Source organism: Phoenix dactylifera, chromosome 11, assembly GCF_009389715.1.
Source record: "Phoenix dactylifera cultivar Barhee BC4 chromosome 11, palm_55x_up_171113_PBpolish2nd_filt_p, whole genome shotgun sequence".
NCBI classification, from domain to species: Eukaryota; Viridiplantae; Streptophyta; class Magnoliopsida; order Arecales; family Arecaceae; genus Phoenix; species Phoenix dactylifera.
This window is the reverse complement of record NC_052402.1, coordinates 1,245,172-1,266,646: the sequence shown is the minus strand read 5'-3', so window position 1 is coordinate 1,266,646 and position 21,475 is coordinate 1,245,172. Positions and strand designations below refer to the sequence as shown.

General features: G+C 38.3%; 1 protein-coding gene across 4 annotated transcripts; it reads right to left on the bottom strand.

Annotated features, from left to right (window-relative positions):
• Positions 1–3,466: 3,466 nt before the first annotated feature.
• Positions 3,467–16,658, bottom strand: LOC103708357 (G-box-binding factor 3). Of its 4 annotated transcripts, none has more exons than XM_039131190.1 (13): positions 16,476–16,658; positions 13,459–13,539; positions 11,918–11,962; positions 11,718–11,813; positions 6,853–6,936; positions 6,587–6,646; positions 6,268–6,425; positions 6,100–6,154; positions 5,945–5,993; positions 5,463–5,572; positions 4,718–4,795; positions 4,471–4,596; positions 3,467–4,148 (listed from the first exon to the last, which is right to left on the bottom strand). In XM_039131190.1, exons 1-13 carry the CDS (start codon positions 16,641–16,643, stop codon positions 3,918–3,920), a joined length of 1,341 nt encoding a protein of 446 aa, XP_038987118.1. In that variant the 5' UTR covers positions 16,644–16,658; the 3' UTR covers positions 3,467–3,917. The 4 variants fall into 4 exon arrangements, with proteins under 4 accessions (XP_038987118.1, XP_038987119.1, XP_008791472.2 ...); XM_039131191.1 differs by having other exon boundaries at positions 3,751–4,148; positions 5,951–5,993; XM_008793250.4 differs by having other exon boundaries at positions 3,751–4,148; positions 16,320–16,549.
• Between the last annotated feature and the right edge of the window lie 4,817 nt (positions 16,659–21,475).

Here is a 21,475-nt window from a genome sequence, read left to right as displayed (position 1 = left end):
AAGCTGGCAAGTTATCTTAATTATTGTACCTTACAACTACATCTAAATCTTGCTTTTATCGACACCTAGGCATTAAGGATTTTTGGACGACATTTACCCTTCATTAATTGCTTACATGATTGTTTTACTTTAGAAAAAGAGATTCAGATGCTCATTCTTTGATATAAATGGATTATAACAAGGCTCTGGATAAAATCCAACAATTCACATAAATTGCACCTCTACCTACAGCGGTTGATTAGCTATCAGTTCTCGTCGCCAGTGACGTTTTTAACGAAACGTTAGCTATCATAGTGGCTTTTAAATATACTAAGCATTAAACAATAGTATCACTCGACAAAAATTGCTGTCTGCAAATTATTATTTTATAAGATTTAAACCTCTATATAATTTTAAACTATTGGCATGAGATAATTTTATATATTGTAAGCAATGATGGGAAAAAAAATGCAGCAACCAAACCATTATGTCACTGAGTGTAGATTAGATCCATTGCAAAGTGAGTGGTTAGTTTTCACTTCAGAACAGCATACCATATCTGATAGACTTTTAAATTCGAAAAACATCTCTCTCACATGCTTTGATATACCCTTTAAGATGTGATAAGAAGCACGAAGTAATGCATGGGGTATTATTCCCAAATGGAACCCTAATTTTTAGGTCCCAATGGACCTATCAAAGTGAAAGCTATTATAGAGTTAAAACGATCTATATGAAGAACCTGCCTAATCCAGGCCATGGTTAGTGGCAGCGTAGTGCTCCAGGTCAAGCATGTTTATAGAGAGGCTAATGAGGTCGTGGATTGGATGGTCTCATATGTGGCCGATCATTTTGGAGGAGCCTTGTGGATTGGAGAGAGAGAGTCTACCTAGAGCGTTCCATAATTTGCTATTTTTTTAGATGTATCCGTACCAACAATATGAATCATCCGTTTTAGTAAAAAAAAAAAATCTGTAGGAAAGCTGGGACTTGGAAGAGGGACACCGGTACACACTGCACCACCAGTGAGTAAAAATGAAATCTCTGACTTGTTTTATAATATTGAATAATAATAATAATAACTAGCTCTAGATCCGTGAGCTGCATGGGATTTAGTAGGCATACAAAGTTTGTGAATATGATTATATGGGTAAATTTTGATTGGGTTACAAAAGAATAACTTTTTATATCATAAATAATGAGTAGTGTAATTATGTTTATGTTTTTATGATTTGTTAAATATTGCATGTATCATTAAATAATGTTTGCATAGTCATGGACACGGCATAAATAATGTTGTATAGTAAATAATCATAGAGAAAATTTATAAATAGTAAATATATATGGATATTTACATGCTGCAGTGCTAGTTACGTGAATTTTGAAGAGGTAGAATTCTGCAACTTTTTTATATTCCACTTCCTTAAATATTTTTTTGCCATCAATATCAAGAATATTTATTACTCTAAATAAATAAGCAATCTAAGTAGCGTGGAAAATTAAAAAGAAAAAATTGAAGAAGATGAAGACCTTCAGGCTTCTTATCAGTTTTTTAATCCACTGACATGTGGCATTTTTTTAAAAAAATTACCACTTGCCTTTTTTTATTTTTTATTTTGGATAACCTGCAATCTTTAATATACACTCGACAATTCTATATACAAAATTTAATTTTTTATATTATATTATATATAGATATTTTATTGCAGTTCGGAAGCAGGACGATCGAGGGAGCACGAGATAGCGTGAAACGGAAGCATGGGTACCGCAGGTGTCCTCATTCCTCACGTGAAGTGGCGCATGTTAGGGGCCCGTTGCACCCGCGGTGCATCTGTAGCTCGAATCGGGCGACTTGGCCCGTTTTGAATAGAGGTTTTTTTTATCCCGTAATGACAGACCTCCACAGCAAAAAACCCATTATTGGCCATTATAATATTTATAATTTTTATTAATTATCTCAAAAATAGTATTTTAAATTTTTATCATTAAATAATTGCCATTGTCGTGGATTTATGATAGCATCATGGCTGAAAAATAATAAGCCCTCCGACTCTAACAAGAAAATAATGGTATTATTTTGCCATTCACCTTTTTTTCTTTTCTTTTTTTTAAGGACAGGTACCTTATATCTGACGAGTATGAATGCACCCAATAAAATTAAAAAATAGAAAATCTCGAAGTGCTCGGGGCAACTCCCCATCGTCAGCCCATATAGTACTATCCGCATGATTGGCCATATAGGTGACCATTCACCATTCATTGAATTTAAAGTAATTATTTTTCAGACTGTATAATATTTTTCAAAAAATAATATAAAAATTGATTTACAAAATATTTTTTTATTTAAAAAAGTATAACTAAAAATAGCGATTATTATAGCAAACTATTATGGCATCAAATAATGCATCAAATAATGAAATTGTTATAACAGCCGTGACACTTTTATTTTAAGCCTTGTGTTGGATGATTCAGTACAGCCATGGAAAAGTTCTTAAAATAAAAAGAAACAAAAAATAATTTCACAACACATGACTACAATGGTACAAATATACAAGTATCACCTTTTAGAAATTGGTGTGGCATGTAAATTATTAGCACCGAGAAGATAATTTCACAACCTTCATTTTCTAACCATTGCAATTTATATCAGGCTTTGATAAATTTATATGACAAAATATTTTTATTAATTTGTGAGGTACAGAAGTGCATGGAGTTCCACTCATTCGCCGGCAAGTAGCACGTTTATTTTGCATTCGCAAAGTTTCACGAATATCCCCACAGAAGAATTTTGTGTGTGTTTGTGTGCGCGCGCGGGAGAGAGAACAAAATGAAAGCTAAAAAGTTTAGTTTGGTATTGCTTTTGTTTCTTTAATTTTGTTTTCAAAAATCCAAAAAGGGAAAAACAACTAGACGAAAGAACATAAATGATGAAATTGTTGTATTTCCAAAATTATTTATAATTTTTTAAGATTTTTGGCAGGAAACATTTTTTAAAAAAAATTGAAAAAAAGCAAGGAACAGTAAAAGTTTAACCAAATATTATCTTCAATATCTATCTCTAAGTGTCACACTAATTTATAAAAAAATAAAAATATGAAAACAAAAACGGCGCCAAAGAGCGCAAAAGAAGGGTGTCGCAAGTGTCAACCAACACCACCCACCAAGAAATCAAATTCCTGCAGTACGTTCATACCACCCTTGATAACAAAAGCCATCTCAAATAAATAACCCATCATAAAAAAATAAAAAAAACAATCTGGCACATACTAGGGTGAGAATGCTATCAGACCTAAGCATCGACACCAAATCATTTTACCAACTCAACCAATCGAACACACTATAAACAACAACAACAACAACAAAAAATTGCTTCGGGTGGCGTTTGTTCAAGTGCCACAGAAGCAAAACATGGCAATATTTGTCAGGTGTAAATGTGCAAACAAAATTTTCAGGGAACACCATCACTTAACATGGCAACACAGAGACACAAGTGAACCAGACCAGGCAGCCTACGTTTTCAGGAAAATTCAGCATTTTAAACAATACAAACTAAATACAGTACTGCCCGGTAATACCAAACGCAGCCAACCATTAAAGAACAGTAACAGGAAGAGTACATTTTTCTTAAAATATCCTAAAATATACAGATGTTTCTCTAATTATTATCCTCAGCAACATCCAGTTCTAAAATTTTCCAACACCATGAATGGATCATACAAGTCGCCTGGATCACATACATTTAGGACTATGTTTAATTTTTTTCCCCCAAGACGCAAGCCATCAGGCCCGCTAGTTACCTGAGTCTCGAGGTCACTCTCAAGTTGATCAGTTTCTTACCACTGCCTAACTTACTTGATACCTACCATAACGTTAATATCAGCAATATCTTTGGGCTTATAACTGGACCAGAACTGTGGATTAGTGAGATCAATTGCAGATTAGCTTGCAGCCAGAGCATCTGTCCTAGGTTTGGAGTCAAGAAGCTGGTGGAACTTGCCACTAGAGTTCTCACAAGCCTCATCCTGCTGCTGTGCACTTGCACTAATCGAGCTTGAGTTATCTATTATTGACAAGAAGTTCTCTGCAACAACAGACGGGACTCCCTCAGTCTCCATTTTAGCAGCAGACATCTCTTCTGCTTGGCTCGATTGTGAAGTCTTCAGTTTCTCCTGTAAACAAAAATATAAAACGAACAAACTTTTCAATCTCACGATGTAAAAATGAGCGGACAAGGGACCAAATTTACATTTTGAGTAATTGTAATGCATCCATTGATAATATATTTTAGATGTTGTTAATTTTTACCATATGTTGTGATGGATCTACATACAAGCAACTGCTATTTCTAATACTTGCATATGATAACTCAAATTCCAAGTTCATGCATGTTTCCCATGTTAGTCATAAAGCATGATGGAAGTCTCTATTCTGAACTAGTCCTATAGAGAACCACAGTTCAATAAATCTGACAAAGGAGAAATCAGAAGGTACCATTAGGGTTGAATTTTCTAATCTGAGATTATCCGACTTCTCTGATAGCCGACTGATTTCAGATCTCAAAGCCATGTTCTCAGCACCCAGGGTCTCAACTTTCATAGCAAGTTCTTCAGTTTCAGCCTGGGCATAGTATGAAGATTTCAGAAAAGAAGAAAAGGAAGAAGATGAAGAAAAACGAGATCATAGAGGCAATTCAAGGAAGACAAGAAAACTCAGTGCTCAAGATTCTGCTCTAGAGTACCTGTTTCCTCAACCTTGACCTTCTAGCAGATTCCCTATTGGATTGCTTCCTCCTTTCACGTTTGAGTTCCCTCTCATCCTGGGGAAAATATACCATGAAAAAAGTAAGCCTAAAAGCTGAATCCAGAACAATAAAAACATGCTTGGAAAAAAAAAATTCATGCGACAGAAGAAGATTTAGATATAAAGTTCACCATAAAAGTTGCTAAAGCCTCATGACTTAAGAAAATACTGAACACACTTCTACTGAAAACTGAACCTTCAACAGAACATTTTTTGACTATTAAATTTAAGGGTTCAACACAGAAATAGAGTGCTATCAAGGATGGATAAGCTTTCATTCAGGATGGAAGTCAGCAGGGAGCAAGCCTGGAATACCGGTCAATTAAGAAGCACAAAAGCAGTTGGAAGCCTATGAGAAACTTGTCTTTCAACAAGAAAGATGAGGCAACAGTTGGACATAAAGGTCTAGGAGCAAAGTGAAGAATATATCAAAAATCGTTGCAAGCGAGGCAGAGTAATTTCTGCAAAAAAGTATAAAGTAATAATCTGGGAACAATTGCAGAAACAAGAACCAAATAGTAGGGAAATAAACATTTGCAGAATGCACATGCTTGTATCCAGAGTTCGGAAGGTACTCCATTACGACCCAGTATCATAGGTGTCCCCCTAGCTCGAACTTTTCTGATACTAGCAACACTGAATTTCATTTCTGGTGGTGGACTAGATGAAGGCACAGTGCCTACCTTTCTTGAGATATCTGCAGTTGCAACAGTAACCCCCAGAGACATTTTTGAGGATGCACTTGTTTCCACACCATGAGCAGCATTGGTCTGTGTGTCAACCTTACCATCGCCTATAAAGATTCAACAAGGATACCTTTAGGCATGACTTCTATGGAATCCCACAAGCAAGATACACAATCCATGTTCTAAAGAAACGACTAGTATACAAGAAAATAATATAATTCGAAAGTTGATCGATCATTCTCATTAACAAACATAACCGCTGTTTCCCGGCCATATTGAGAATTAATCAACCAGCAGAACACATACAATTACAACCAAATATGTTAACTAAATAAGATCTTTGCAAACAAAAAATTACGCTTTAAGTTCTGCTCTCCATGATGCATGATGATTGATGAAGGGTGGTGATGCCAAAAATACAGGACCTTACTGGTTTAATTTAGATAAAAGACATCCATGGCAGGCAAGAATGGCAATACCTGGGCCTCGTATATCTTTAGAGCTTTGCTTTCCTCGGGTTTTATTCCCCTAAAAAAGAACAAAACTGCTGAATAAATTTGCAGTAATGCATCTCCAGATGAAATTTTTAAAAAGTAAACTGATTCACCCAAAAATGAAAGTCAAAATGAATTACCCCTGCATTATTTCCATCACTTCCATCACTTAAGCCTTCCACACTATCATCTTCGCTGTGCAAGAAACAACCACCAAAACGTTCATTTTAGACTGGATTCGAACTAGCTTCATCAAGAAGCCAGAAGAAAAATCATCAAGCAGCAAGAAATCTTTAATGTGAACAAACCTTTGTGATGAACCATTCCTATCACCTCCTCTACTTTCAGCATCACCGTTGCCCGCTGACACAGCAAGCCCATCAAACCTTTTAAGCTTTTTCATGAGGCCTTTATCCTTATTGCTTGGTGACTTAGCAGGCATCTCCATGCTTAAAGGAGTCGTCATCTGCACAATAGCAGTAACAATAAAAAGTAAAGCCAGTCCAAGAGAATGGTTAGCACAACTAGCAGAGTACAATAGTATATACAGTGTCTATAAGTAGTTGAGTTGCTAAAGCACCATAACAATAAATTTTATGTCATACTTCCTAGGTAAAAAGCACCTACCACTACTGTTTCACTAATAGTGGGCGATGGTGTCATTCCTTGACATTGCATGTGAGATCCCTGGAAGCAGAACAAATCACTATGAATTAGAGCACTTCAACCCAAACCTATAGTTTTCCATTTTGTGCAGCCCTTTCTATATTTACCTACCAAAATGTATTTGCTATCCTAAATGCACAGGAAAAGAATCAGTTAAAATTATAACTGTCTCAGTGGATACAAGTTGCCAATAAAAGGAAACAACACAGAATATTTTCTCTACTCACAAGGGGCATCGGGGGATGAGAGTAAACCCCTGCAGGTGGATAGATTGCAGCGTATGGCATCCCAAAAGGAGGCGGCATCAAAGGCTGCGACAGAAATATTGTCATTAGAGAATGAGTTTGCATGACAGTAAAATCAATGACTTGGTAACCATGTCAAACTACAGTCATATATATACTAGCAGACGCTGCTAGTACAAAGTATCACCCATGGTTTTAACCGTTATATGCTGATGCCCTTCCATCTTGGCACTAGCACAATGCCGTGCCATGCCAATACTTGGCATGTACTATCATGAAGCCATGACACATGCCAATCAAGCACGACATGACATCTGTTAGTCCGTGCTCACATAAAAGGCACTTTAATCATTGGTGCCACTTTTATTTTGACAATCTACAGTGTCCTTGAAATGTTCGATGAGATTCCAATACTCAACCAACAAATATAGTAACCAAGAAAATGACAATTTTGGTAAATGATCAGTATTGATGCTATGCATGCATAATGGTTTGCCAATATAGAAATATAAGTTGCATATAGCGGCATCATGTCTGGTCTATCTGCAGTTCTATATGTATGTACACCATATATTTGTGTACTATTTCAATGTTATATCAGACGTTCATGACCAAGGTTCGCCGTACCGGTACCGAACCCCGTACCGGGGCCGCACTAACATAGGCGTACCGAGTGTCGGTACGATACGGTACGCGGTACGTCAGGCGTACCGACACTGGCGTACCGATACCGGTACCCATTAGTACGGGTACGGTATGCCCAGTACCGACCGGTACCGATCGGTACAGCATACCATGTTCATGACACTTTTTAATTGTATGTAACTATGTATTGAATTGCTGCAAACCTCTAGGCTCCATTTAGAGGTTCTACCTCTAAATGATGCCAGTTCAAAAAACATGATCTGATCCTTTTTCCTTGTTTCCAGCTTTTCATATTAAGAACTGAGATTTTATCTTAGGAAGTGTTTGGTTGTTAAAAGGAGCAAACTCAAAGATGAAAGAGTATAAAATGATAGAAATGGGAAATAGATCGTAAACCTATAAAATGACAAGCATAGGAAAACCTAAAAGATTTAATTTGAAGTAAAAATTTCCGGTTCCATAATTATATGGATTATGACTTCTAGTACACGAACAAATAGCTAATTTCTAATATGAAATTCCTAAACCTATATGGGCATGTAGGCCTAGACCAAGAATTAAAGTATTGTCGGCATGGGACAAGCCAGCTAGTGGCCGGCATGAACATGCCACATCATGTCATGTTCAAAACAAAGAAATTAAAAGAAGACTCTTTGGCTTGATACCAAGCAATAAAATGCATACTAACCATGCCAAATTGGCACAATTTAATAGGACTCCAAGAGGCCTAGAACTCGATACCAACCCAATATTGGGTGTTGATACTAACCTGACACTGTTCGCGCCAACAGATTGGCACTCAAATCCATGGTGAAGACCACCTTACATGTCCTACATCCTGCCCCTATTGATCATGGGCTCCCATGTATGAGATGCAAGACCCACATCAAGGAAGACTGTATGTGGTTTACACTAGGTCTATATGGCCTTTGCCTATATATATATGTAGGTCTAGCAGCTCTCCTCTATAATACCATAACTTGCAATATCCCAAAAAGGTACCAAAATATATAATGATCTTGTTTGCTTAAGAAAAAAAAAATATGATGATCATATGTACATCCAAATGCCTTACAGCATGCATTGTGCATTCAGAAAATTGCCAATATTTATTTTTGCCTGTGTCAAAGCAAAATAATCACATATTGAGCTATTAATAATAGCTTTAGATGCCTTATACATGATATCAACTCCTTTTTCTTCTTTTCTCAGTCTCCAAAGGCTGAAAATTCAAATTGATCTCTATCCAGCATCACCAATGCCAATGATTCTTTTTGTAGGATTGCTACTAGAGTTGATCTATTCCCCCATGTCCATCAAAAAAATTACTAATATCCAGCCAAAAATAGGGCATTTGTTTTGGTTTCAACTTATAATTTTAGAAATGTAGTAGGGTACTTGGATCGGCTAAAAGATAACCAGTTTCAAGATTTCAGGCATTATATGACTTTTCTATACATAAATCATTAACTAGCTCATGATACAAAATATTTTAAACATAAATGGGCATGTAAGCAACGACCAAGGATTTGTCACTGTCATGGGGCATGCTAGCTAGTGGCCAGCATTAAAATGTGTCGTGCAATGTCGAAAAGGAAATATTTGACTCGGCACTGAGCAATCCAACCATACAAAGTTACAAACCCATGCCAAATCAGCACACATAGATACTGAATAGCATGACTTGTTTTCCCCACACTAAGCTACGGTCTAGTGTCGATAGTGGTAAAGCATAGTACCTGCTAGCTGGCATGGACTAGCATAGGTTAGTGATAAAAACTATGACAAATACCGAAGGTTCGTTGTACTGTACCGAATCAGAGGTACAGGCCATACCGTACCGTACCAATTCAGTGTCGGTATATGGTACAGAGGCATATCCAGTGTCAGTACATGGTACTGAAGCATACCGACACTCGGTACGCCGAACCAACCCCATATCGTACCATACTAAGAGTGTGGCACTGGTACGGAGCCCGATATTGAGGCAGCGTACCTTGCAAAAACCACTTATGCATTGGATATCCTATACCTAGTCATCCGTAAATCATGGACCTTCATGTAAGAGATGCAAAGCTCATGTTAAGAGGTTGTTTGTAGTTCACAATAAGTATAGGCAGCCTTTGCCAATATACACATGTTAAGTCTAGTAGCCCTCTTATATAGTAATATAACCTTCAATTTCAAGAAAAAAAGCCATGAGCTTGTCAGCAGAAAAAAGGATATTTGATCTTTTAGTGCATCCAAACACATTAAGTATGATTGCATAAATGGAAAATTGCTAATACTTTCTTCTTATTTGCATGAATCAAAGCAATATTAAGCTATTCATATTTACCAAAAAAATATTAAGCTATTCATGATAGCTTTAGACACCTAACACATGATATTAACTCTATTTTTCCCTTTCCTTCTTTTTTTTGTTTTCTTTTTTTTCCGGTCCAGCAAATAATAGCAGTTTGTTTTGGGTTTAACCCATAATATCAGAAATATAGTTGGATACTTGTGTCAGCTAAAGGACATCAATACATGGTTATTTGTTAGATCTCACGACTAATAATGAAATCAACTTTTCGACCGCTGGCTCGCTAGACCATCATATGTTTAATCCACTAGGAAAGGATTTTGCTAGGCGATCAATGCATCCAACAAAATATACCTAACTTGATATAGTAGAGGAGGCGATACCGGGCCTTTTTCCAGTGTTGATAGCATGGTCTGCTGTGCCGGTACCGAGCTCCGGATTGGTTGCCTGGCGGCATGGGTCGGTACAGGCTTGCGTCGTGTTGTGCTGGACCTGTAACGATAGAGTAGAAAAGGCGGGGGAGAGGGCGAACGGAGAGAGAGAAGAGGAGAGAGGGAGGGAGAGAAGGAGAGTGGCGGAGGCCGATGACCTAAAAAAAGGCGGAGGAAGGCTCCGTAGCAGAAAAATAGGTCGGGTCCCCTGTTTCATTCCCGGCCTGTTTTCCAGCCGCAAAGCCCAAAGAAGCGTCCTCCGCGCGGCTCATTGTCCGGCCTCCATCTCCCTCTCTCTTCCTTCCTTTCCCTCTCCTTCCCTCCCCTGCTCGCTCTCTCTTTTCCTCTCTTTCCCTCTCCTTCTCCTTCTCCCCCTCCGACAACAATTTTCGTTCGAAAACCATTGCCGGAACCGTCCCAGTTCGTCGCCGAGACAGCTCGGTATGACCGTTCGGTTCAGGACGATTCTACCGACCTTGGTCGATAGCCTTGCACAAACTCAGATCGAAATAATTTCAGACCAAAAGCAACAGCTAGCCGAAAACCTGAAACATTGTGGTCAAAACCCAACCCATTCAACCTCTCACTAACACAAGGTCAATAATGTATTCAAAGCAATCTAAGCGGTCAACGAATGAGTGTCGACATAGAGCCCCTAGATGAAGTGGCTGGAAGAGCCTTAGTGAGTACAGACATCGACTAAGAAACCATCCGACTTTCCAACTAAGGCATCACAAACCAGCATTAAGGTCTGGCCGTTATCTGAGATAAAACATCTTAGAAGTGCCTCCACCGCCGTCACTGCTTCCAACTCATTGCTTGTCACTTTGTCTATGGAGGCTAAATTTAATTGGCATGAAGCAGGTATATTGCTATCATGCCTATCTCTATCAAGAAAGACCACATTAATGCTCTAAATGATCTAATAAGTTACTCTTATAATGCACTTCAAAAGGTAATTCTGAAACATTGCCTTATGCCAAGAACCAAAATTGCAACCTTTTATTATGTTTGTTTGCATAGCCATCTCACAATTATTTGCAGCATGAGGTGCTAATCAAAATATAGGCCAAAAGGCTATTATAATTTTGTGCCTTAAGCCAAAGAAACCATTTGAAACATTTCATTATGTTTGTTTGCATAAGTGTTTCACAGTGACTTGCATCAGTTGGTGCCAAATCAAACTGTACATTATATGCATTTGGTTGGAAGATGCACATAATACGGCCATTCCTTCTCCTGGAACATGAAAGGCTTCCATGAAAGATGCATCACCACTATCCTGAAACCAAAAAAAAATACAATGCCATATGTCCTTCTAAAACACCAGCAAATGGAGTCACGACATTTTCCTCTCATATGGTTCATATGGCAATTTAAAGTTTTTTTTTTTCCTACAAGAATTTCGCTGCAGCACTTATGCATTGCAAACGTGCTAGAAACCACAAAATTAGAAATTTCAGTACCTGAGGCCCCCACAAATATGGATTAGGTGCATGGCCAGGAGCAACTGAAGTGCTGAAAAATGGATGTGGCATGGCCACTCCCGGGCCATAATATGCCTGGAAAGAGAAGAAAAAAGCCTTTTTGGTTATGTCATTAAAATGGATTATTGAATAATTGGAGCGTTCGGGAGCAAAGGATTAAACACTTGGTACTAATCAACCTGCATAGTCGTCCAATCCGGGTACGGACAAATGGTTGGTTTCTCCTGCAAATGCAAATAAAGGAAAATAACGTGATCACTGCCTCATATCACAAAAACAATAAGATAGCAGAAATGGAGGTGTGCATGTTTGTCTAGTTTAGACAACATAGTATCAAGCAAGGTCCGCCGTACCGGTACCGGTCGGCGTACCGGTGGCGTCCCGGACCGGTACGAAATCGGTCCCGGACCGGTCCGTACCGGTGGCGTACCGGTCCGTACCGGTGGCGTACGGGTCCGTACCGGTCCCGTACCGGTGGCGTACCGGTCCCGTACCGGTTCTTCAACAATAAATTACCGGTACCGGATTTCACGCTGATCCGGTACCGGTCCCAGGCCGGACCGGTACGTACCGGCCCGTACCGGCCGGTACGAACCGGTACGGCAGACCATGGTATCAAGTGTTGCATCAAAATGATACTATAGATACTTGTTACGTGGTTTATTATCACAGTTCATATGATTCTATCATGAAATCATCACAAATATGTGCATATTATGTCAATCTAACATCAGTCGTCATCTGTCTATATAACAGTACCCAGCTTATGCTACAATGTCAAAATAGTTGAAACTTGTTATACCAACCATTTTGATGATGATTTGCTCTTATTTTCTTCCTGTGTTAACTTGCAGCCAGTTATTGTCACAAACTTCCAATATAGTATAGATTGTTTACTTAAATAATGCTTACAAGCAGCATAATGCATGCCTGGAAGAACATGTGTAAGATGTGCATGGAAGTCAGACATAGACTCCCTGATATTTCACAATCACATGTGAGGACAAGGATGGCCGAACCAACATGAACCTCCTGGTTCAGGGTGTACCGACCCGAATAGGTTGATTATCAGGACAGAACAGGCTCCTAATTTGGTTCGAGTTTGGTCTTGATATTACCCTTTGCCTGTCTCTCAGCCGTCTTGCTCGTCTCGCTCGCCTCTCTCGCTAAAGCTAGGATTTTGGCAGTGTCGCCGCCGCCAACAACAACAATGATGAAGGATTGGTACGCATCCTTTTCTCTATTTTTCTCCTCTCTCTCTCTCTCTTGTCCTCTCCTTTCAAGGAAGCCCTCCTCTCTCTCTCTCTCTCTCTCACCTCACTTGTCTCTCTTGCTAGACGCTATGTCTAGGGTTTCATCACCGCTGCCACTGCCGCCAATGATGTCAATGATGGACCTGTGTGCACATCCCTCTCTTAGTCTCTTGCTCGTCCTCTCCATTCTCTCGGCTCTCTCTCTCGCTTGCCTCCCGCTCTCCGCTCTCTCACCCTCTCCGTTCAAGGAAACCCTCCGCTCTCTCCCCTCTCTCGCTTCCCCTAGTTCCAGTACTGCTCAGATTGCTATGGTACATACTAGTACCATACCGAACTAGTCACCAGTCGGTACAATGCCCAATACTGGTTCAATGAACCTTAGGTAAGGAGATATAGCTTTCTAAGATATTAATATAATTTATTCTCACAAGACAGTCTATCTGTGTCTTAAAAGAATTTCTGCTAACCTGCATAGATGAAGATGCTTTGTCAGACTTTGGAGGAGTCCCAGCTTCATCATTCCCCATGAAGGTTGAATTATAGATCACCTGAACATGGTGTATAGGTATTAAAGAATAATTCTGTTGAAAGTAGGATATCTCTAAAGGTCTTGAATCTTAGGAAATCCCATAAATAAGGTGCAAAACAGCAGATTATGAACCAACAAACTATCAAAACCATATGCCAGTTTCCACATAAAGTCTTAACAAGCTCAGCTATCCAGATGACACTTAAACTTTAGCAAGATGTAGCTATCATCATATATCATCAAGATTTAAAAAATATATACACAAAGCTTCATAGGTGCAGGGAGTATACACAATGCTTAAACCACTGTATCACAGCTCAACGGAAAAATACACCAAGGAAATTCCACTTGGAAAGTCATTCAAGAATATATGATGCACCAGAGGAATATAATACTCTATACCAGTTTTTGCAATAGAGCACACCTAATTTCCTTTACCAAATAAATGATATTAAGCTGCACAATACTGTGCTAAATACATTCCACTGGGAGGCCATCATGTTCCTGACATTATGCAGGGGATATCATGTACTTGAGCACCAAGATCATGAAACAAAATAACTTTAGAGATATCGGCATGCTGTAGTGGAAAACAATTAAGGCCAGAAAACAAAATTGCCATATATACTAATATATGCCACCAAATAACTAAAACTTTTTACACAATGAACTATCATTGGTCTAGTCTATATAACACAGGACTACAACAAGTGCCAAAATTCCTCTGAATGTTTGACAGGTTATTTGAAACTTCCAAAATAATAAAGCTTGCTATATCTATCTATGGCCCTTGCTGTTTTTTGTTTTACCACCTTCTGCCAAAGGATTATAATGTAAAATATTCTTAAGCAAATTAATAATCACATTGCCTAGTGTTAATTTATCCCATAAAAACTGATTTTTGATGGGACTCAGAAAAGAATATTAGGTTAAGGAAATAACCAGAAGCAACTGCCACTGCATTGGTTTTGGCAACGCCTAGTTAATAATATCTCAAGGTTTTGGTGATCAAAATGATGAAAATGCGGCAAGATGCATCATAGACAGAATTAGAGAAAAGTGCTTAAGCATTAAGAGAGATTCCAGCTCACAATGTTCAAATTCTGAACTTCTGCCATAAATGACGCTGATTTGGCATCATACCCACAAAAAAAGGAAGGAAGAAGAAGTGAAAGTGCTAGAAACTAATTCCCTTCCATATGCAATTTTTTCAATCCTTGGATAAATGGTGCCTTGAAAAATCCCATCTTTCATATGATGAAAGAGGAGTTAAAATTAAGCCTGATGCAAGCATGTGTATCTTTTTCTTTGGTCAATGTGATTTCGGGAAAAAAGATATCCTAAACTCCAATTTTTCTCTAACCATTATTTTGGTACTTTTCAACCATATATATATATATATATACATATATATATATATACATATATATATATATATATATACATATATATATATATATATATACATATATATATATATACATATATATATATATATATATATACATATATATATATACATACATATATATATATATACATATATATATACATACATATATATATATATACATATATATATATATACATACATATATATATATATATATATACACTGACATAATTAAGAGTCTTAATTATTTCATGAATTGTCAACCCCGTAGTACTAATGACACCCATGTCGATCGCAATTCATGGTGGTTGTTTGAACACCTCAAGCAACTGCATGACTAAAAAGTAACAACCACCACAACTGGTAGGAGCGACAATTTCGTCTTCTACAGTCATTCCATTAAGCAAGCGAAGAATACAAGGTTTGATACAGTAGCAGAGTATCTGAGTATCATACATGCTTCTGAGTTTCACCCAAACCAAATCCCAGGAAAAAGAGCGGGAAAAGGAGAAAAGGGAAAAAATAAGAGAAAGGGAGGAAATATCTGGTTAAGAAAAAACATAAACTAATATTTTTCTGTTCTAAACTAGACATGTCTTTCTCAAAAAGGACTAACAAAGAGACGTGAAACTAAATTTCTGAATTCTGATCCACATAGAAATTTTCCTTTTCTATAAAGTAATGTTCCCGGAACGTGAGTTTAGATTATGAGAGGGGCAGATGTGCCATTTTATCATACAAAACAACAAATCGGGCGGTGAGACTTCATGGTTATAAACCTTCGAAGGTCATTAATCGCCTCCCAATGGTAATTTAGTAGGAGAAATGACAGTAATACCCCAAATCAAAGGGGAAAAGACAAACATCGATTTGGGAACCTAAAGCTCCCTACCGGTCCCGAACTAGGATTGAGTTTCACCGCGGCTTCAACAACGACTATCCTTGAAATTTCTTCTGTATGCGGTCACCATTTTTCTAATCTTCCTCTTTTTTTCACTCTTTTTTCCTCTTTTCTTTCCAAGAATCCTCTTTCCCATTTACCCCCACCTCTCTCTCCAACTCCTCTCTCCCTCTATTCCTCTCTTTCTACAAGCAGATAAAAATCATTTATTTCCCCAAAAACAAATTTGAGCAGAAAAGATTAAACTATTCGGATTGTCGCATCAGAAGACTAATCAAATCCCTTATTAATGTGATCATCAGAAGAAAATATGGGCAAAAAATTGGGAATCGCTACCATGCTAATGCCATCGCCCGAACAAAAATAATGAAAATTTCACAATCCAGTCCGACAACTACCAAAACATCAAAATTTCAAAGAACTCGAAACGATTTCGTCTTAAAAACCCAAAATCCACCATTTATAAAAGGAATTCGACGAACTAAACAAAAAAATCTCCACTTACCTGCAGATTCCAGCCACGAAATCCTTCGCCAAACCCTAAAATACACTAAATCGCCGCCCGTTCGTCGGGGACAAAAAGAAAAACTATTCGCAGAACTTGCGAGTTGGAGCAATCCCAAAGAAAACTTCACGAAGAGAACGAAAACCAAACACTTACCCAAACCCCAGCTTCTATTCTTGCGCCATTAATTCGAACGCACGCGGAACGGGAAAAGAAGAGAGAGGCCAGGAGTGGGGGGTGGGTTGAAGGCAAGGAAGAAGGCCAAGAAGCCTGGGGATGAAGCGGGAGCCGAGCCAATTGCCACGTCACAATACACGTGTCCATCAATTGGACCCCAGCATAAATCCTGTATGTCACATAATAAACGGACTCGAAACGGATCCCTGAGAAAGACCCAAGAGTCTAATTCCGTGGGTCCCACTGGAGTCGCGGGATAAAATTGTATGGGTTCTTTCCTGGGGGCAGTTTGGGTCGGAGCGGGGGGCGTGAGCTGTGGGCAGTGGAGTTGGTGGTGGTTGAGTTGGCCCGTCGGTTTGGGTGAAGGGGAAACAGTTCATGCGAATCGTCACCACAGTCGTACACGTTTCGATATCAGTAGCGATCTACGCGTGGAGGCGTCGCGGCGCTCGAGGGCCAGCTAATACCCCGTCATGCGGTTGACGTGGTCCGGCACCTCGGTGCCATGAGTCCCCAAAGTCGGAGCGACCAGTAACACGACGACCACGTGGCTCGACGCATGACCTCGCTTTTTTCCCATTAGACACTTATCATGATCTGGCACCGGGACCACCAAACCAACCTTGCGATTAGTTTAAATAGATTTGAATTCTCAGCAATAACTTAACTGTTTCCGAGCATCACATTTTTTGGAATATCGGCAATAAGCTTGAACATAATATTGGTTTTTGAAATACTATCTATAAATTAGTGACATACAAAAAGCTAAGATATGAGTCATATATAGATCCTCAATCTACGATCTATATTTTTTATCTATATATATATATATATATATATATATATATACTTTATTTATATTGGAGCTGATTAAAAGCCGATTATAGTATTTATGATTAGATTTAAATGAATTCTTAGCCTCAGTTGATTTCGAGCATCACATTTTTTGGAATATTGGCAGTAGGCTTGAAGATAATATTAGTCCTTGAAATACTATTTATAAATTAGTGACACTAGAAAAAGCTAAGGTATGAGTCATATACGGATCCTCACTCCACTTTTTTTTTTTTAACCTATATTTGAAATATGGAAGCTATACCTCGAGTTAGAATGCTTTGGTGGAAGATATTATGGCGCCCGTTGCCTGGCAAAACATTATTAGCTTAAAGAGGCATCTCCAGCAGCAAGCTACGTCCCTTGATATATATGTGGGTTCGAAGATGACTCTTCTGCGGGTGATCGACTGGATCCGGGGTGCGGATAGGTACGGTGATGGTCACCCGCTCATCCTAGAGACCTAAAGATTGGTTTAGAAGATGGATAATTTTCAGGCAATACATGTGTACCGGGAGACGAACAGAGCAGCTGACTAGATCGCCTCCTACGTCGTTCAGCACTCCGAGAAGTTTTTTGAGACATCTGTAGCTGATATTCCCACTTTTTTGTACCTTTTACTTTCTTTGGATTTGACTGGATATACTCAAGTTAGAGCTATATGAATTGCCGTTTTCACAAAAAAAAAAAAAAAAAAAAAGAGGACTTAGAACATAGTTTTAATACTTTGTTCGGTGGCAACATCAACTTGGAATTATCTTCGGGAGCGGTTGTCCGCTGATCTTAATTTTGATTCCATTGATGCCTTACTACATGTTGGTGTCTCGTTCAAGCCCTGTCCATTGCCGATCAATTGTTTCATATTGTGTTGGCTCTTATGGAGATCAAGGAATCAAAGGCTGTTTCAAACTTGCATATCTTCGAGGCAGTCGGCTAATTTGGTGGTCAATCTGGCAATGGAATTCAATGAGGCATTGGGATACCTGAAGGTACAAAAGCACAGGTCCATGTGGTATCCCTTCCCCTGGTATAGTCAGAGTCAACTTCGATGGCTCCTTTCTATAGGGACAAGTTGGTGCCGACTTCTTGGTAAGAAACCATCTTGGTCAAGTCTTACCCGCCGACGCTCGTGTGTTTACTGCTGTTTCGGCACCATCATCCGAACTTCAGGCTGCATGGGAAGGATTAATGGCTGCGATTCACGAATTATACTGTACCGAGATCATTCTTGAAGGGGACTTTTCTATCGTCGTTGAATATATATCACAAATTAAGGCTATCGCAAGATTTTTATTTGTGACAATCGAGAATGTCATTCAAAATAGGTAGCCGGAAGATATTATTTGAATTTTTAATCCTGTATAAGTGTCTAAGATCTCCTTAGCTAGCCGATGTGTGATTAAACACACACTCGTACAGATTTTCATATACTCCTTTCGTTTAAACCCTGACGTCCTCGTCAGGCTAGAAATTCAAATCCATTCAAATCTAATCACAAGCACTACGATCGGCTTGTGGTTAGCCTTCATAAATTTGTGCTGCAATGTCTTTTTATCCGGTTTCTATTTATCTCTTAATTTTTCTGGCAAATTCTAAGGATTCTAAAATTTAGACTTTGATACTAATCTTAGCTATAGCATTCTGAAGTACATGTTCTGACCCTTCTATAGGCCGACTTGCCGTAAGATATGTAGACATGGACTTCAACGAAGAAACTCAATTTTTCATTTGGATTTTGCTTGTCTGATTCACGATGATGCTATAGGTTGTAAACGTATATTCGCTCAATGTAATTACCTTCTTAATTTGCTCTTGGGCACAAATATTGATAATAAGTTCTATAGTGGGGAGCCAAAAGGCGGGGAATCAGATTTCATGGCCATCCGTGTTCCAATTTTTTCATGGGATGCATGCATTGTGTTCCAATTTTTGGGAGAGCATCTCGCCAGGGTTTATGCAACAATCCAAGACTTCATCCAAAATGGCTAGTCGGAAGGTATTATTTCAGTTCTTTGATCTTGTTTAAGTACTCAAGATCTACCCAGCAAAAAACCGATGTGGGACTAAACACACGTCCGCACGGATCCTCACATACTCCTTTCATTCAAGCCCTAACGTCTCCGTTAAACTAAGAGTTCAAATCCATTCAAATCTAATCATAAATACCACGATCGGCTCGTAATCAGCCCTAATGGATTTGTACTGCAGTATCCCCTAGTCCACATAGATTATGGGTTGGATCCACTCTTATATCATTTGTAACAACGTAGGACCTCACCCAAAATAGCTTGGTAAATGTTACAAAAATAACCTTCACCAAGCCTGCAAGTACGTGTATCTGCAGTATTTGATATATTGAATCCTATCGAAGTATGTTTGCTTGTTAGTTAGCTTCGTCACTTAGCGTAATAACTAGAAGCCATTCTTCCTGTGCTATTAGACACTTATAAAACAATTGATCAAGGATCAGGATCAAGAATTACATCATCTTTTTTGGTATATCAAGATCTGCATCACCGTCAACCTTTTGCTTGATATCGCAATATATTTTTAGACATTATTAATGTACATTTTAATTTTCCAAGTAATATGTCTGATGTCCCTTGATCCTGATTAGTAAACTTTTTGCATCGGTGCTCAAGAAGAGAGTCCTAATATCACCATCTTGCCACCTTATCATTATCGGCCCTAACTCGGCAATTTTGCTACAATCACTAGAACTTATGCTCCTCGTCGCCTTTCTTTATGCTCTAGTTTTTTTCTGGTCATCTTGATGCTTTTGTTGTTGTATTTGATCGTGAAAAAAATGGCTTACGAGAAATGTGTGATTCGTGTAATTGCATCTCACTGATGAATTATTTGCATTTCTTGACATCTGTTACAATCTTGCTCATTGAATTGTTCTCGTATGAGAGTATCCTTTGGTTACAACTAATATTTAGTTGGAAGAATGTAATAGTGATTAATTTATTGTTCTGGTCGGAAAGAAAAAAGAATTTTTTCAGCTCGCTCAATTTGATTTTTTTTAAAAAATAAAAAATTACAAAAGTAGGACTTACATATCTTTTTTTTCATTGATCCTAAAAGTTGAAATACATAGTCATATTTATAAAGGTAAGATCCGCTCTTACACAATTAGGATCGGATTTCTCTTCTAGTTCTAATAAGATTCACTATCCTAAAATAGACATAACTAATATAAAAAAAAAATAAAAAAAGCTAAAATTCTACAAGATGGATCTCGACTTCTATACTAACTTTGCCTCTTGTCGCTCCGTCTATACAAGATAGTATACAAGTCGGAGATCCATCTTGTAGAATTTTAGATTAAAAGATACGTCTGGTCAAAAAATTTTCAGAAAAAAAGAAATCGATTTGACCAACCCGTAACAAAACCCAAACGATGAAATTTGGGCCCGCTTGATAGGGAAGCATAGCTTCTTTGGGAGGGCATCACATCGTAGACCTTAAAATATTATTCGATTTTTTTTAAAAAAAATATCTCAATCCGACCTCATATAATGAAGTTTTAGCCTCTAAAATTTTAGCTTGCGATTTGAATGTAGTGGATCTTACTTCTTAACTCCGTCGGTTCCAATCCGTAATAAACAAAATGGCCTACATCTAGGGGTGGCAATCGGGTCGGGTCGGATCATAAACGGGTCGGGTCACATGCAGGTCGGATCAGAAAATCATAAATCTGAACCCGACCTATTTATTAAACAAGTCAGAAATTACAACCTGAACCTGACCTGTTTATTAAACAGATAATCCAACCCAACCCGTTTAACCTGTTTAATAAACAGGTAACCTGTTTATCCAACTTGACCCGATCTGTTTAACCTATTTGCCCAACCTGACCTGTTTAACCTGTTTAGACCTGTTTAACCTGTTTGCCCAACCTGACCTGTTTAACCTGCCCAACCCGACCTATTTAAATCTGTTTAGACCCGTTTAACCTGTTTAACCTATTTAACCCGTTTAACCTGTTTAGACCTGTATAACCTGCCAACAGTTAAACGGGTTAAACGGTTTAAACGGGTCAGACATCTAAAACCCGTATCCGACCCAATTAATAAACAGGTTAAACTGGTCGACCTGTTTACGACCCGAACTTGTTTAGGCCAAACCCAAACCTGTTTATG